The sequence below is a fragment of the Lissotriton vulgaris genome, chromosome 10 (genome assembly GCF_964263255.1).
Source record: "Lissotriton vulgaris chromosome 10, aLisVul1.2, whole genome shotgun sequence".
Classification (NCBI taxonomy): Eukaryota; Metazoa; Chordata; class Amphibia; order Caudata; family Salamandridae; genus Lissotriton; species Lissotriton vulgaris.
In genome coordinates this window covers 276,358,295-276,376,760 of record NC_141698.1, presented here as the reverse complement: position 1 = coordinate 276,376,760, position 18,466 = coordinate 276,358,295, and the positions used below count along the sequence as shown (strand labels likewise).

General features: G+C 47.9%; 1 protein-coding gene across 1 annotated transcript in view; it reads right to left on the bottom strand.

Annotated features, from left to right (window-relative positions):
* The window catches only part of PTPN23 (protein tyrosine phosphatase non-receptor type 23), a 599,643-nt gene that overhangs the window by 188,361 nt on the left and 392,816 nt on the right, over window positions 1-18,466 (bottom strand). The window contains exon 19 of the mRNA XM_086941008.1: window positions 4,825-5,004. Coding sequence (XP_086797134.1) covers window positions 4,825-5,004 — 180 coding nt within the window. The remainder of the gene's footprint in view (window positions 1-4,824; window positions 5,005-18,466) is intronic.

The following is an 18,466-nucleotide window of genomic DNA, read 5'->3' as shown; positions in this document are numbered from 1 at the left end:
TGATTTTTTTTTTTGTTGTACCTGCTCCTTAGACCTACTCTGCCTGCTCGAAGGAGCGTTTCTCACTCTTGTTTTGTTCTTTTTTTCTTTACATGCTACTTCGTGCGTAATGCAATCGTTAATATGGAAGACTATTTGACGTCACTTCGAGCAATGTTATCAAATACGCTAATTAGTTCTCAATCCTACACATTTTCAAAACTTGACAGTTCTGCACTTTCTGGGCTGTATGTAATTAAGATGCACACCATATAATTTTGAAAGCTAATTTTGTGCCTTATATTAATGTTGAACCTCAGGATAGGCCCTGTATTAAAGATACAGCATCTGCCATTATAAAAAATATATACTGCCTTTGGGCTACACAACAAGCCCTCTGTTAAAGCTGCATTGCAAGTCTCAAACCTTGCCCAAACTCTACCTGCCAAGCTTCACTCACCCAGGTAACCAGAGGGCTGGCCATGAATGCCTGCACAAGCTCCTCCACACGCGTGTCCCCCATGGTCCTCCACAGCAGGTCGGTCGTCCGCCAATCACCATCCCGGAGGCAAGATTCGTCACTGCGGGCTCATCTGAAGCCCTAGCAGGCCCTGCGCGCCTGTGTTGAGGTCAGACTCTTGCGAGCCATCGCAGGTCAGTGACTAGAGAGAGGCCTAGCCCAAGAAAAGGCCAACAGCACCTCGTTACCTCGATGAGAGCCTAACCGATGCGAGCCGACTCTTGACTCCACCCTGGTGCGCCAGGGTCCTCTGCTGACAGAAACTTCTCCGAACACTTGCAGCTCAAGGTATCCACCTGCAGGACCTCTCGACGCGCGCTCCCCTCGGCCAGCTGTTTACGAGCAGGGCAGAGGGCATGGGGCTGGTTCCGGGTAGTGGGAGGTCGCCTCTTCCTGCCCAGTCTTTGCTGCTTCTCGCCGGGGAGGCTGATTCACTTCCACCTTTCCGAGCACGCCCCGGTGTGACTGGGTCGCTGTCACTTGCTCGTGTCGCGAGCGCTTTCTTCCGCCGCAGAAAAGAGAAGTTGTTGCCCAAAACTTCGACCGCTATCTCTACCACTAACGGACGCGAGGGGGGAGATAAGGGGTGACCTAGGACCGATTTTTTTTTTTTTTTTTACTAAGCTCGATACCAACGCAAGAGGCCTTTAAAACCCATTTAAAACCCCTGTGTGAAATAATGACATGGGGTGAAATAAAACCATATTTCAGTGTGATTACAAAGACAGCTGTGATAGCGTGAGGTTTTCTGCATCATGGCGGCATTGCCCATATAGGTATCATAGCAATAAAGTGTAGCAATACACGTAACACTGTGTGCTTTGCTAAAATGTGAATCCATTTTTTCTACACAGCACTTCACATCGGGAATTAGCACGTTTATAAGCACACCCAGTTTTGGATAAACTAAATGGGACCTCTTAAGATAAAGTAATTTTCCCAGGCTCACACTATTTGGCAACTGCGTGAGCGGTGATTATCAAGCTCCAAGTTTCTTAACTATACAAACTGTCGAGACCAGGAAAAGTATATAATTCCCTGGTGAAACCAGCGCCAGTGATCTAATTTGAAATGATGGGAGTCCCAGGTATGGTGATGGACCCCCCCCCAGAAGGTGTTATTGATCAAACATTATTGTGCATCCGGTGGCATAGCAAGGGTCTCAACGGCCTCTATTAATCCAAAGTGGGTCTGCCACCCCGGCTTGGAAGCAAACAATAGCTATAACTGGAGGTGCAGTGGACCCCTCAGTCAGCTGTGTTCGGTGTCGCTGCACCTGCTGCACTATTGATAGCTATGCCCCTGATGCTACCTACTCTACCAGCCACAATAGGACCACACGTTGTAATAACACAGTCCGGTCGAGGAACTGGGGGGCTGCCAAGCTTCCACTCGGTTCAGGGTAGCGCCTCGCAGCGCTGGGGCTGCAGGGACATATGCTGTGCCCGAGATGCCTGTATGAATTCCAGCAAACAAGTTTGTCAGGATGGTCAGAACTGGACCTGTCCTATTACTACTGACCCTTCTGCGCTTCTATGCAAGGATTGAAGGAAAAGTTTATAGAAGATATGGACAGAAATTACAGCACCTCCTCTGGACAGTACTGGCCTTCGTATTACCATTTCAGACAATCACACAATGTTTCTGAGATACCGAAACACGAGAACTCCAGTAAAAAAATGCGCAGGCACGCACTAGTCTGTGCAGTGAAACAGCATGCGGCTTTAATTACAGCATAAACAGCATTGCACGCAGCATGTCCCCTGTGCATTGAGTCCACAGAAATAAGTGGGCAGAACGACCTCTTAACCTCAACCTGGGAAAACGATGCTAACTATTGACAATGCTTTACTTTGTTCCACAAGTTTTAATGACCAACAAAATAAAACGAATAACGAGTGAATTAAGATTTTCACATTTAATTATGAAATACAAATGGAGATATTCTAAAATCCTGACTAATGTCTATTTGGAAATCATGGAGAAAGTATATAAACAAATGTTGTCTCCAGAAGTGCATTTTCATAGCATTTCTGTATGTGTAAAGAAAAACACAGCAAGGTGGTAAGAAAGCCCTGGGTGGGAACGGTATTAAAGGGTTCCGTCCGGTCCCCGCCCCGCCCGTGCAGGCTAAACTCGTCGTTATACCTTCCATGGGTCAGAAGAGAGGATGTGGCCTAACGGCTACAGCGTCGAACTCAAAGCTGGACCGGGTTCGAGTCTTGGCAGGAACGCTCAACATCCTGTAATTCTGGGCAAATCACTTCATCTACGCATGCCTACTAAAATTAATGTGTCATCTGTAACATGTTGGTACTTATGTACAGCGCTCTGATACCATTGGGTCGAATTCGCACTATATAAAACTCAAAAATGTGCGAATTTGCAACAATACTTAGATTTCCGGTCTGCAGAACGCTGAATATTTCGTTTTTTTCCGTGCACAAATTTGGTCAGGTAGTAAAATAAATACCAGGTTACATTTGTGTACGGAGATAAAACCTCAAGTCAGTGCGAGGGATAAAACAGCAAGTCAGGGCAAATGTTGTCTAGATTTGTATTGCCGACTAGAGAGCTCTAAACTTGGTAGCCCCCGAGTCAGCTGCCACAACACTAACCAGATTTATCCATTGACCCGCTGAGGCGTTATGCATCTTCAATCACTTTACTTGGCTTATCCATCTTTAACTGGGCAGCAAAATTAATACAACGCTGTTCAGTAAGGGACAGAAAGCATCATTTAACTTAATGCATGCACATTTCCACAGCTTTCCAACATATTAATAAGTTAAAAAAGGCACAATAATAAAATAGGATTTACGAAGTATTGCATAGTTTCTTCTGGTTTATTTAACAAACCACACGCATCGAAACCCAGGGTGAAGCCCATTATTATAATGTTTCAACAATATTGCTGCATGATGTGATATTATCAGTTCAAAATTCTTCACCTTTTCACCTTTTATTAATTAGCATCAGTGCGTAAACAAGCACTTTGTACTTGTAGTCCATGGTTATGAGAAGCAAGGCTGGCAGTCTCTTTTACTGTCAGCCTTGCTCATCGTAAGCAAGGACTATACGCTCAAAGTGCGGGTTTCTTCACCGATTGCAGGTTTTAAAAACAAATGAATAAAAGGCATTGTCATTTACAATGCCAGTAGATCAAACTTTGATAATGCGAGCCCTATTGCATTGTAAATGCTTGTTTCTATTTGTTTACTTTTGTCACAATGGCACCACCCACGCTTAGACTTTGAACATCTTAAGAGGGCACATCGGTGATCGCAAGGAACAAAAGGAAAGCGCAGCCGCCATTATTAGTGCTGAGGCAGGCTGCGCTAGTTAAACAAAAAAATAAACTGTTGCTAGAGAGCGTGCCCTGCCAGCAAAAGCAGGCAGGAGAAAGCCCTTTAAGAAAATAGCGCACAGAGGATTTAATTAAAACATACTGAGTAACAACGCATGTAACAGGAGGTCTCCTCATGCAAGGCTACAAGAAGAGAAAAGGCGGTACTAAGGAGGGACTACTAAGCCTATTGGCCAATGACAAGCCCACCATTTACAAGGGACAAGAGCTAATTAAAAAGATGGGTGGAAAGTGGGCAGAGGTCCATGCCCTTATCCTGAATACAGCATGTCCCGAAGAGACCTAAAAATAGCAGTTAACAGATGCAAGGAGCGGATTTTTTTTTTTTAAACACAAGCTTCTGCAGCCTTGTGGTTTTATGGTGACTTAAACACATGAGCCTGAGCATACGTGGTGCTGGACATCAAATTTGTGAACTTCATAAAGTACACTAATCTCTGCAGCAGACCTAATAATCTACAGAACTATCTTCTACAGCATCACATGGAGTTGCTCAAGTCTGTATTCCAAGCCAGTAATCCACACTTCCTCAAAAAAGGTTATTCAAGTTATGAGTAAAAAGCATTAAAGAGAGTTTGGAAGAGTTATTTTTCAGATCTATAATAATGAGGCTGATACTAACTAAAAAGAGTCTACTACCTTCAGAGCTGGGTGTTTACCGAGATATTTTTGTAACCTGTAGCTCCCTGGGATGAATACCATAAGCAACTATTCATCAAATCATCCTTTTGAGTGTGATCAATTCAGTTAAACATGTGCTAATAATTTAACCTGTAATTTACAATGCTAAAGGACAGTACGCTGCTCTGGAAGACCAAGCGTGGTATAAACAAAAATGATGAATACACAGTTTCAAAATATAGGGAACTTGGTGAGGTGCACAGTAGGTTTTGAATGTCCTGGTATGTGCACGTGGCTATGATTGCCATTTCTGCCACAGACGAGTTAAAACACTTACTTTTCCAGAACTTGTTGTCGGCTGGCATCCACAGCCTCACACATTGCTCGCGCTTTCTCTAGAAGTTTAGCCACTTTACGTTCTAGATCAGCATAGAAGTCCTTCCCTTCCTGGGATTTCTTTATTAAGTCTTCATAAGCCTCATAGGAAGACACAAGAGACTGCACAGTGCTATTCCACCTGAAGTAAAAAATCCAAACATTAAAAAATGTGTATTATTGACAATTTCTGTAACTATTACAACCTATGAATTTCACTTTGGTTATAAAGGATAATTCTTCATCCCTACATGTGGCAAAAGAATAATTCAGAATTCGGTTTACAATTGATGCTGAAGTTTCCATAAAATAATATTGTAGACAGGAATTGAAATAAATCAGACAAGTACTCAAGAGGGAATTAAAAAGGGGGATGGTACTGCATAAAATATACCAGTTGAAAAATGGGTTTAATTTTAGGCAAGGCACTATGCATAGGTGATAGTACTGCTGATAAAGAGAAGCACAGAGAAAATCCTATATGTACACCCTTGCACTTTTATCTCCAAATGACCATATTCAACATGGTTTACAGTGAAGTAAATGTTTAGAAGACGGACACCACTTGGGTACTTGGCTAACACTAAACTTCTTTTAGATGAATCTGTAAAGCATGCAGCATATTGAGAAAATTACACTATTTGTTCGGTCTCATATGTGGATGGTGGGATCCTTCAGCAGATGACAGGAGCTGTAATCATGCGACGGTCACACATGACATGCTGAAGTCTCAGAGAAATGCGTAATTTTTAGTTCTGCTATAATGAATAGGCATGTGTATATATATATTTCCCATTTACATGATGAAATTTCGCCAGGAAAAGGTGGACAATATGAATGAGCAAAACTGGGTGGAAAGAGGCAAAAAATTTGGTAATCAAATGGAAAAACTCCAAGACTGCATATCATGCCCCAGTCGGAGTGGGGAAAGTCAGAATGTTGGGGTAATATTGCACCCGAGAAATACCGCTGTATCAGTAGCACCCCCAAATGCAGTGCTTTTGAACTAGAGAAAGGGGCACTTGGAATGTGAGTGAAATAGTTTATTCCAAGGAAACTTGTGCTTTTAGTACAAGCAGGGGTGGTTCCTGCATGAGGGTTATTGGGGCGGAGCACCACCAGTCTCAGAGGACGGAGAAATAGATTGAAAGACTGGTCTGAGGCTGCAGCATTTATACTATCCAGTAGCAGTGCAGCATGGCCGTGTACCAACACACGCTGCACATGTGAGGTGGATGACTTCAATTCTGCCCAAATCACTCATGCGCAGTGTGAGTCTGTGAGGCAGTGGTGAGGGCAAGCAGGCACTACCTAAAGCAGCTGTTTTTCCAGGGCTTCGGTCTAATACTCTCCTCGCCCGGATCTATAACGTAGCTCAGAACATTATTCTAGGAACCTGCCACCTCGTCCGACAGGCTGACCCTTGATATGGTCACCCCATGACAATAGGAGGCGGGATTTTAAGTGCTGCTTCCTTCTTGCTGTGCTTGTTTCTTATTTCACTCCTTCCTTCAACCAGCTTTAGCCTGGCTCAAGAGAAACCTCTGGGAGGAACACTGTGATCAAGCTGAAAACATTGAGTACAAGTGCTCCTTGCCTTGTTTGTCAAGCTGCCTTAGAGGCCTGGCGCGTGTCATCTGCCTTCCATGGCTGCCAAATTTAGTCTGAACTCTACAAAACACTGCAGGGAAGACCCTTCCATTGGAACAGGCTTGGAGATAGCCTCCTGTTTACTTCTCCGCGCTACATACATTCTCCTTGCCAGCCTCGCTTTCATAATTTCTGCTCATTAATTCCCACCAGCCTCCCCACTGACTCCAATCTACCTTCTTCCATTGTATTGCTTTGCTGGCCTCCAGCTTTGCTCCTTTATGACCAGGATTATTCTGGGCACAGACAACACATGCAAACTCTCATTAGAGAACTGCTAGTGCATGGATGGGTCCTTGCAAATATCTGGCACACAGGTCAGTATCCATGTGTTCACGATGGGGCACATGAAGGCAGCACTCTGGATATACCTCCAACACACCCCAAAATTACCATTATTGGTTAATACGGAACATTAGAGTGGGCACTGCCACCAATTATTTGACAGAGCCTGTAGGAAGGTGGAATCTGACTACATGGTTGCCCTCACTTTTTTCCTGGCGTTTTGATGGTTTTTGGCTTGGTTTTACTGGGATCCTGCTATGCAGGGCCCCAGCCTATCTGATTTCCTCTCTAAATTAATTCCATGTACATTAGGTACACTCCAGATTGGTTACTGGGTTACCCTTGTGAGTCCCTAGTATACAGTTCTAAGGGCATAGGTACCCCAGAGGCCTACCAGGGGCTGACCAATGTATTATGCCACCCCTGGGAAGCCTTCCAAAATGGCACCACAGGTCTGCTACTTCAGCCTGGGTAAGGTGGTGCATGCACCCCTTACAGATATAGGTTACCTATATCTACCTTATATCACTGACACATATAAACCTACAAGTCACTCCTATGGCAGGCCTTAACAATCCTGAAGGCAGAGTGCTTGGTTTTGTAAGTGAGGGTGCCCATGCATGAGCAGGACCCCTCTGCAGCTTTCGGAATCACTTCTCTGTAGCTGTTCTGTGTGGCAGCCAGACCATATACTCTTAAATGCATTATAACCTCGCGGTTAATGCTAACTTTGGAATGGCTTGTTTGGTAACAAACACTTTGGAATCCTACTTCCCCCCCCCCCCCCCCTCCCCCCAGTTCTGGCGACGGGTGTACAATTCCACCCTTCTAGAGGGAGAAGACATGTACACACTTACTTAACTGGTAATAGTTTTAAAGAGCCCTGGCATCACAAAATGGATGCCACAGCCACAGACACAAGTTTGGCCTCCTACTGCTGGACGAAATTCCAGCAGGGGAGGCTTGGACAAAAGATTTCCTGTCACAGGGAGGTGTAACCACCTCCCAGACAGGCTTTAGTGCATTGGGGCTAGGTGGGTGCATTCAGAGAATGCTTTTCAGACAGTGCTGGGGGCACACTTGGTGTCCCTGTGCATATCCCTGTTCAAACTGGTTGCAGGGGCACTCAGCCCCTGCTCTGGCGCGAAACTGGACAAAGGGGAAAGGGGTGTAACCACCCACACCATGGGTCCTCCCATAGGTGGGACCCTAGAGTAAGTTCAATCCCTAAATTTAGTATAAGTATAGAAACCCTGTCCTTAGGACTTTAGATGACCCTGGACGAAACTCTGCAACATATATCCTGGACCTTCGACATTCTATTTTGACTAGAAGACAGAAGAATCTCCCTTGGGGTCAAGGAGTGACTCCCCTATTCAAACAAGCACCAAAGAAGCATCTTGCCGGTCTGCATTTCCGAGGCTCCTGCCGGAACCAGAAGGTTTTTCGACACAGGACACGGACTTCCAGACATCTCCGAGGCCGACACGAGATCACAGCAAAGCGGAGACCTGTAGCCATCACGAGAGACGTGGAGCCGGAACTCCTGGACACCGTGCACAATTGCAAGTGCATAGACTGCCCGAGCTTTCCCGAAGTTGTGCATTGGGCTACTTGTAGTCCAAGTCCCAAGCACCATCTGCACCGAAGATTGTGGGCCTACACTCAACGAATGTTCCGTGGGCCCGCTTCTAGCATTTCCGCTCGAGGCTCCTTCGCGATCCCTGGTCCGTAGACTGGTGGGTCCCCACGAAGGCAACTCCTCTGTTTCTTGGGCTTTCCTGGTTGCTCCAGACGTGCCCAGACTTCCCTCCAAAGGGTGAGTTCCTCAGACCTTGCTGGTCGGCACCTAAGCCAATCTTTGCTTTCTGCGTGGGTTGCTGTTGCCAAGGCTTGTTGGGTCCAATCCGGAAACTGACACTGCAGCACTCGACATCCTTCATGGGACAGCTCGAATCCAGCTCCTGGTTGTCGTCGACGCCTCCTGGTCCTCGTGGTTGAAGAGTCAAGCTTCACCTTCTTCACCTGAAATCCTCCGACATTGGTTGGCATCTTCTCCTCCGCTTCCTGGTCACTGGCTAGTGACCCAGACTCTGTCCCCTCTGCTTACAAGTTCTTCAGATCTCCGATCCACCCGGACACTTTCCATTTGGTCGCCTGCAGCACTTCTTCGCAGCTCGCCATAGGAAACGACAACGAAACCAGACACGAAAAGACACCTATGCATCCTGCTTCCCTGGGTGAGGTAACAAGTACTCTGGTGCTCCCATGGGTCTTGACTCTCGAACTGTCTAGTTCTGAAGGGGTTTGTTCCTAGTCCACTCCGAAGTTAATGGCGATTCGTGGCTGTCTTTAGACACTGCATGCGTCCCCCATGGGTCCCCTTTGTCACTACCTTGGGTGGTTCCTGGTGGCCCCAGCGGTACTAAAGGTTCTAGGCCTTGTATCTATGTCAATTGTGGTTCTTATACCACTTTCTTAGTATATGGTTTGTGACGCCCTATGGCTAATCATATATTGCGCTAATTTACTGTGTGCTAAATAAGTTTATGTTATGTACTTTTGCCTCTAGCCTCAAAGACACTAGAGGAGTGTATTTAGAATAAATACATATATTTTATATACATACCTGGTATGGTTCTCCTTTCATTTGGTCATTACATGACTGGTAAAACAAGCTGCTTTACATTCCTTCAAGATTGAGCCTGAAGGCTGCTCTCCACAGCTACCACTAGGATAGCTTTCTATAAGGTTGTCTTTAACCTACCATCAATAAGGGGTTGTTTGGACTGGTGCAAGGTGCCCAGTAGAATAGTGGACAGCATATGCCTGGCCAATTTCTGACATTGGTGTGCAGCGTGTGGGATTCCAGCTTGCCATGGTTTTAAAAAATAATCTCAAGTGTGTGATCATTTGAAAACCACTAAAGAGTCCCGAGGTACTTATAATACAACCTTAAAAACAGTAAGTTCCACTGAACTTAGAGTTGTGCGTCAAGGGCTTAACCACACCCTTTCTACAACTCAAGAGAGTCCAGAACGTACCCAACTACAGTAGGTAGTGCATACACCTCACCTCACTAGTTATGTCTTTAGGAGCAGGACCTAGTGTGTCCCTGCCAGATGTCAGTATGTTACAGACATCCAAGTATGACACATTCCCTTTTTCTGAATTATGGGCTCTGTGTACTATGAGGAAACTAAAGACACCAAAGAATGCAACCACTCAACATCTCAGAGAGGTGTTAATGCTTGATTTTTTTGGGGAAAATATATTTTTATTGCAGATGTTCTTTTACACATTGACGCCGGTCAACAACTGTATAATCATTGTTTGTTATCGATGAGACAATGAAATTCGGATTACACAGCCATTTAGCCCACAACCCGGGGGTCGGGCGGTAAGAATCAGAATTGCAATGTGCGTGTGTACTACATATTACCATAACCATGTCCGGCCAACAAAGGATTCTTGCATCCGCTTTTCTTTTACTCCCAATATCCCAACAGAGAAACTAGAACTACCCCTGGGAGCTAACACTGAATTATCTACCTTGCTATTCCATTCAGCTCCCCCCTACCTCTCAGTACCCCCCCCTCACTGAAATGATGGTGTGGGCGCTTACAGGGTCGTTTAACGTGTCTCAACGAAGTTATCAATGGGCTAGCAAAATTACGTGTTATATGTGGTGATCACATGGATGTGAAATCTACTCCTCCTCTTCTGTCAACTGTTGGTCCTTCAAAGATTGGACCAAGGCCTCCCATGACCGAGCTACCTCCAGCGCTTTGTCATTACCTGAGCGGGTGGCCTGCCTGAGCCTCACCGCACTTTCGCAACTTGGCCATTTGCAGAATTCTCTCCTCCACTGTCCAAACGACGGACCCTCTGTCGCTTTCCAATGCCAGGTAATTTCGCGTTTTGCCAGCAAAAGCCCTAAATCAATTAATTTGCTAGTTACCTTGGTCTTGGCCGTGTGTGGAAACCAGTGCAGCAAGCAGGCGGCCATGTCATAATCTAATTGTATGTCTGTGACCGCGTTCAACAGCTCCCCTACTTCCTCCTAGTAGCCCTCCATGCGTGGGCAATGCCATAGCATGTGTTCTAGCTCAACATCCTCTTCCCGACATCTTGGGCACGCCGCGTCCCGGACCTGGAGGTATCTCCGGATCCTCCCCGGTGTTAAATAGACCCTATGCAACACAAAGTACTGGATTAGTTGGAAACAAGCGTTTCTAGTGCCCTTCCATGCCCGTTTAAGGATTTGTTTCCAAGAGGTATCCGGTATTTGCCGACCTATGCTGTCTTCCCATTTCGCTTTAAGAGCATCTAAGGGACGCATGCCCTCCCGGAGCAGCCGGGAATGGAGGCAGGTCACCGCCTTAACTGTACCTGCCGCCATCACAGTATACTGGCAAGCAAGGGTCACCACCGGTTCCATTTTCCCCGTTTTCCAGTGCTTTTGGATTGTGGTGGTGACCGCAGCATGAAGCAAGAAGTCCCCCTCTGGGAGCCCGTACATTTCTTGCAGCATTGGGAAGGGCACCAGCTCCTGGTTCACATACAGGTCTCCCACCACCTGGACACCCATCTGCTCCCAATTCGCCAGCGGGGTCCAATCCCCACCATGCGGCAGTGCTGTCAGCATGCCCAGCGGGATCTCCGGTGCATACGGGCGAGGAGTCCCTGCCTTTCGTTGCGTCCTGTTCCAGCAAAGTCTCAGGGTCCGTTCTCCCCTGTCAAGTCCCGCAGGTCGAGCTTTTGCTGCAGAACTATATAGGCCTGCACATGACGTGGGATTCCTTTTCCCCAAGCCCTGTTCCGGGCCCCGATATTCCCGTGCTATATTTTGCGTTAAAACCTGCATTTGGGCCGCCAGATAATAGAGTTCAAAGTCCGGCATTGCCAGGCCACCTTCCAATCTGGGCCTCATCAGCGTTGCCAGGGCTATTCGTCGTCTACCGCTGCCCCAGATGAAACTCCCTATCAGCGACCTCAGTTCCTTAAAGATTCTCGGTGGGAGCCAGATCAGCAGTGTACGGAAAAAATATAGGAGCCTGGGGAAGGTGTTAATGCTTGATGACCAGAGAAAGGCTTCAGAGCCTGAAAGGGTATGCAGTGGGGTGGACTTAACTGAAGGAGAAGAGGCCAGTGGTACCAATCCACAGGACTCAGACTCTGAAGTTGACCAGGCAGGTGACAATGACCTAGACCTGGAGAACCCAGCTCAAACTGGAGATAAAGATGGCCAGCAGGGCCTTCTCTTTGTCCCCCCCCCCCCCCCCTCCCCCCCAGGAGGAGTTGGTGGTGGGCCCAGAAGATCCAGATCACCTTCAGTGGAATCTGATCATTCTGATTCATCAGTAGGAACTTCTGTTTCCTCTCATAGGAGGGTCACCTCCCAGGAGAGGAGAGAGAAACTGCAGGAGTTTGAAAAAGCCCAGCTGGAGATAAGAAAACAGAATGTAGCCTTAGAAAAGGAGTTCCTATACCTTGAAAGACAAAGGAAAAAGATGGGACTAAAGTCCCATTGTGGCAGCAATGTCCCTAGAGGTAGGGATGGGTCTTATGACCATAAAAACTTAAGCATGATTGCCCCTCCCTACAAGAGTGGGGATGACATTCACAAATGGATAACTGCACTGGAGAGGGCCTGCAAAGTACAGAAGGTACCCCAGGGGCTGTGGGCAGCAATCTTGTGGCTCTCCTTAGCAGACAAAGGTAGGGACAAGCTCCTCGCTGTCAGAGAAGAGAATGATGATAATTACAAAGTCCTGAAGAGTGCACTTATAGATGGGTTTGGCCTAACCACTGAGCAGTATAGGGTACAGTTCAGACACACCCAAAAGGCACAGACACAGAGCTGGGTTGACTTTGTTGATGGTGCTACCAAGGCTCTGGAGGGCTGGTTACTAGGCAGTAAAGTGTGTGATTTTACAGGATTGTACAATTTGATTACGAGGAAGCAGATCCTTAATAATTGTCAAAAACAGCTTTAACACCAGTACCTGGTGGACTCTGATCTGACCTCTCCCCAAGAATGGGGAAAGAAGGCAGACAAATGGGTCAGAACCAGGGTGAGGCCTAAGAATCAAGGTGGTGACCAGAAGAAAGATTCTACCAAGTCCCAAGAGAAAGGTGGGGATAAATCTAAAGATAAATCCATAAATTGTCCCAAACATTTTTCTGAATGGGTGGGTCCCAAACTCCTTCCTCTCCTATCAAGAAACCTTATTGCCATGTTTGTAAGAAACCTGGCCACTTGAAAACTGACAGCAGTTGCCCAAAAGCCAGCAATAAGGAACATATTTCTCCAAGTAATACTCCAACGCCTCCTGTTACTACTAGTAGTAACCCCCCTGGTGGTGGGAGTACCCCCAAAAATTTGGTTGGGTTTTCTTGGGGAACTGAGGTGGACTCCGGCCTAACCAGGTCCCCTACAGTAGCAACTCTAGTCTGTGATACTGCCAATGTCACTGCTTGTCCCAATACCTTGGGTAAGTACAGACAAGAGCCCTACATCAAAAGACACTGCTAACTGAGGCAAGATGGCCGCCGCGTAGTGGTCGCTCAGCAGTATCAGCGGAATGGACACAGTTTGTTTGAGCCCCAGCACTGGCGTCGGCTTGCTATGAGCGGTAGTGAGCAAAAAAAGAAGAAAGCCTAATGCCGTTTATCACTCACTGGCCAAGCGGGACGGTAATCGCGAAAACAGCAGGTTCGGCAGGGTCCAGGCTCGGCTGCGTTGAGCGGTGTCCTGTCTCTGTGGATCCGGCATCAGCGTTGTGGGCGTGGCGGAGGAGGCAGGCGAAACGAGCGGAGCAAGCGGAGTAATCAGAGAGAGCAGAACACAGACGGAATGGCTCCCAAGGCAGTGGCTAGAGTGTCGGCAAAATCAGCAGCGGAGGCTGCCAGGAGGAAAGCTCAGATAACAGAGCAACCTGGGCAGGAACCAGGGAGGGACGAGTCCCCATGCAAGTTGCGTACGCCCCCGGTGGAACCGCCAAGGAAAGGGAAGCACACCGTGGCGAAAACGCAGCAGACAACCGCATCAATTCCGGAGATGTTTTCACGAAGTGGCAAGGAGCAGATCCGTAAGGATGGTAGCATGGAGGAGGCAGCTGCCCCTGCACCTGGCCCACAGGAGATCAAGGTAGTAGGAGCACAAGTGTCAGGTATGGATGGGGCGTGCACCCCTAAGCCAAAGGATACTGTCAATCAAAACAACTGGCAGGGCAAAAATCCGACAACAGAGGTAGAGGAGGTGTCTATTGATGGTAAAATGGGGGACACTAGCACTGATCACCTTCGTATGTGGGACAGAGCACCTAACAGTACCAAAGCAACAGTGGTTGAGGGGCTGGCCCAGGGCAATGACACTAGTATTCCACAGGGAGAGAATGAGGCGCAGGGCGGTCGGGCAGCGCCGTTCCCGGTGCAAGCAGGCGATGGTGGTACGTCGGGGGAAGAAGGGGCTGGAGGGCTGTGTCCTCCCATGGCCCTAATTGATGGTAAAGAGAAAGAAAGCAGTGAATGCTTCTACTCTGTCTCAAAAGAGGCGGAGTGGTTGGAAGATGACTGGAGCTCCGCTCAGGGGGAGAGTAACTTTGAGTCTGAAAGCGATCTTGAACAGGACCCCCCCTAGTACAGCTAAAAGACCTAACACCCAACCAAACGTCCAGGAGCAGCCTGTGCGCGATTTAATTTGGGATCACTCAGCCATGCCACTCCAGGGGGGCCCGAATGTAGAAACCCCGGTAACCTATCCTCCACTTCTAGATGTTATCCATCAGACAATTCTTACCCATCGAGAGGAAGCACGCCAGGACTGTCGTAAATAGCAAGCAGCAATGAGGAAGATGCAAGGCGTGGTCAGAAAGTTGTCCAATGCATATGCCAACGTAGGAGATAGGGTGTCAAACCTAGAAGAAAGGATCGTCGCAACAGAATTGGAGGCCGCCGCAGCCACCACTAAAGTGGAGTCTCAAAGCACCCAGGTCATCGACATCCAGTGGAAACTGGAGGACATGGAAAACAGGCTTAGACGGAATAATCTATGGTTGCTTGGGATACCAGAAGGGGTCAGATGTCAGGGGTTACATGACAAATCTATTCAAAGTGGCTTTTCGAGAGCTCTCCGAATGGAACTGGTCGGCGGAAATTCAGAGGGCCCACCGCACTCCGTTTAAAATTCGATCTGGTGCAGGGAGAGGTGATAAACCAAGGGCAATTCTAATTTTTCTGGGCAATTTCATTCTTCGACGGGCCATAGCTGAAAAGGCCAGACCGGAGGCAAGAAGGTCTAGCGAGGGAGTCACTTTTTTTGTCAGGCCAGATTATTGCCACGTAACAGTGGAGAGGCGTTGGAGGCTGAGACAACTGATTAAACCTTTTCAGGATAAACATATTCAAGTATACCTCATCAATCCAGCGTAGCTCAAAATAATGAATGAAGGTCGGACTCAGTACTTTGCGTCAGAAGTTTGAAAAGCTTTATTTCGGTACATTGACCATAAAATCATCACAGAAATGAATAAAACATATAAAATTAACACAGATCGAGAAACATTAGAACAATTTTACATCCAGTCGCCATAGCATAAACAGTTGGAATAAAATACAGGTGGAAATAATCAATGCTTTTACACAAGGAAAGGTTAAAAACCATACTAAAACCGTGTAGGGGTAATAAATTAATTTGTAAAACAGGAGCCAAAGCTCTTCTTTTTTTTCCCCTCTTTTTTTTTTTTTAAAACCTTTATTGCAACAAAGTAATACAAATACAGACCTACAACCACAGGGGCCGGCCAGTAGCAGTGGATATCGAAATCAAAAAATACACAGCTCATCAGCCGACAACTCGGGGGTTCGGCAGCGATACAGTATGCCCATGAGGCGTTCTTTTGATGATGGGAGGATAAATGAAAGGTTTCACATTTTATATTTTTTATAAGAAAAAACTAAACATAACAACAAAATTCCGAGGTGACATTTATAATGTACGTGGCTGTCTCAGATAGCAGGGGGAGTGACCCAGTTAAAGGCAGATGTAAAAAGGATATGACAACACGAGGAGGGAATGGAGGGGTCAGGAGCGAACAAGCAAGTAAAGTACAATAGGATATAGGCGTATGGGATGTCCGGTCATCGGTGGATCCCCACCGAGACCAGGAAGACGGTCACCCAGGCCCTCGTCACCAGCCGTCTGGACTACGGCAACACCCTCTACGCCGGAACCACCGCCAAACTCCAGAAGAGACTCCAGCGGATCCAAAACGCCTCAGCACGACTCATCCTGGACATCCCCCGTCGCAGCCACATCTCCGGACACCTGAGAGATCTGCACTGGCTCCCGGTCAACAAAAGAATCACCTTCCGTCTCCTCACCCACGCACACAAAGCCCTACACAGCCAGGGCCCAGGATACCTCAACAGCCGCCTCAACTTCTACGCTCCCAAACGCCAGCTCCGCTCGACCAGCCACGCCCTCGCCGCCGTCCCCCGCATCCGTAGAACCACCACAGGGGGACGGTCCTTCTCCTACCTCGCCGCCAAGACTTGGAACTCCCTCCCCACCCACCTTCGCCTGACCCAGGACCACCTCGCCTTCAGGAAGCAACTCAAGATCTGGCTGTTCGAGCAGTAACAGACCCCCCCCCCCAGCGCCTTGAGACCCTCTGGGTAAGTAGTGCGCTATATAAATTTGATGATTGATTGATTGATCGGTCATGGGGACAGAGGAATATCATTGGTTTCTACAAAAGGGGGGATGCAAATCTCTCCACGATATGAGTTCCATTGACCCCATATCCTCCCCCATTTCTTAAGTCTTCAACGGGCGATGTATACAGTTTTTTCTCCGAACATGCACCAATCCATGTTTTCCTCCCAGGTGGAAACCAGAGGTGCCCTTTGAGACCCCCACAGCTGGGCTATGTCTCTTTTCGCAATCATGTTGCCAAGGGTGGCCCATTGAGTCTGCGCTACACTATAATCGTTCGGCTTCCACACGTTCAACAGGCACCTTCTGGCCTCAGGCAATAACGAAACACCCGTAACCTCTTCCATAACCTCATGCACTCGTTTCCAATACACCACCACGTCCGGACATTCCCACAAAATATGAAGAAAAGTAGCAAGCATACCACAGCCGCGCCTACACAACCCATCCATAGAGTAACCCATGCGCATCAGGCGTGGACCAGTGACATACACGCGGTGTAAAATCTTCAATTGCACCAGCCGGAGACGCGCCGGAATCGCAACTTCCTTAGGGGATGATATCGCGGCCTGCCAATCTTTGTCATACAGCTCCAGCCCGTCACCAGTCCAGGCTCCACGAAGCTGTACAAGAAGATCCGAGCTGTCATTGATGAGCTTTTTATAAATGAGGGAGATGGTACTATCGAACAAGTTACTTACCTTTGGTAACGATATATCTGTAAGAAACATTAGTTAGTGTTAGATTCCTTACCTTAGACTATCCCCAGGCGTCAGTCTGGATCTGGAAACTTTTGCGTAGCAGTACCCCTGCGCGTCGGTAGGCGTCGTCTGCAGGCGTCCCCTGCGGCTCCGCGTCCATCGTTGGCGTCGTGCGCCGTGATGACGTCACTGGAGTATATAGAGGCCGCCTCCGCGCGCTGACGTCAGTTCTTTGCACACAGCATTTCCGCGCCAGGAGACGCAGAGCCATGAGAGAACCAACACTGGTGCCATGTAAAACTAGGGCCCTGAAAGGGATGACCTTAACCCTAGGTATCAGTTCGCAGAACGGGGAGGATGGGTGGGTTCGGTAAGGAATCTAACACTAACTAATGTTTCTTACAGATATATCGTTACCGAAGGTAAGTAACTTGTTCATCTGAAAGAAACACGTTAGTGTTAGATTCCTTACCTTAGAATACATACCCCAGCAATACCAACCCCGGTGGTGGGTCTGCGAACCAATACAATACTACACCAGAAAGTCCTGGAGGACAGAACGGCCAAAGAAGCCATCCCTCCGGACTTGACTGTCCAGGCAGTAGTGCCTCGCAAATGTGTGCAGCGAGGCCCACGTAGCCGCTTGGCAAATGTCCTGCAAGGGGACTCCCCGGCCCAGGGCAGTAGTAGCCGCCGTGGCCCGAGTGGAATGGGCCCTCAGCCCAACAGGAGGCTCCTTCCGAGCCAAAGAGTAGCACGCTTTGATGCAGAGGACGACCCATCGAGAGATGGTTCGTTTACAAACCGCCCGTCCCTTCTTCGCACCCACGTAGCCAACAAACAGTTGGTCATCCACCCGGAACTGGCGTGTGCGATCCATGTGGAATGAAAGCGCACGTTTTGGGTCCAGACGGTGGAGCCGCTCTTCATCCTTTGAAGGATGCGGAGGCGGGAAGAAGGAAGGGAGGGTGATGGACTGCCCGATGTGAAAGGCCGAAACAACCTTGGGCAGGAAAGAAGGTCTAGTCCTCAGAACCACCTTATCAGGATGAATGGACAGGAAAGGAGGTTGGACAGAAAGAGCCTGGAGCTCACTCACTCTCCTGGCAGAGGTGATGGCAACCAGGAAAGCCGTCTTTAAAGTCAGGAGACGGAGAGGACAAGAATGAAGGGGCTCAAAGGGAGCACACATCAGGAAGGTCAGAACCAGGTTCAAATCCCACTGAGGCATCACAAACGGAACAGGT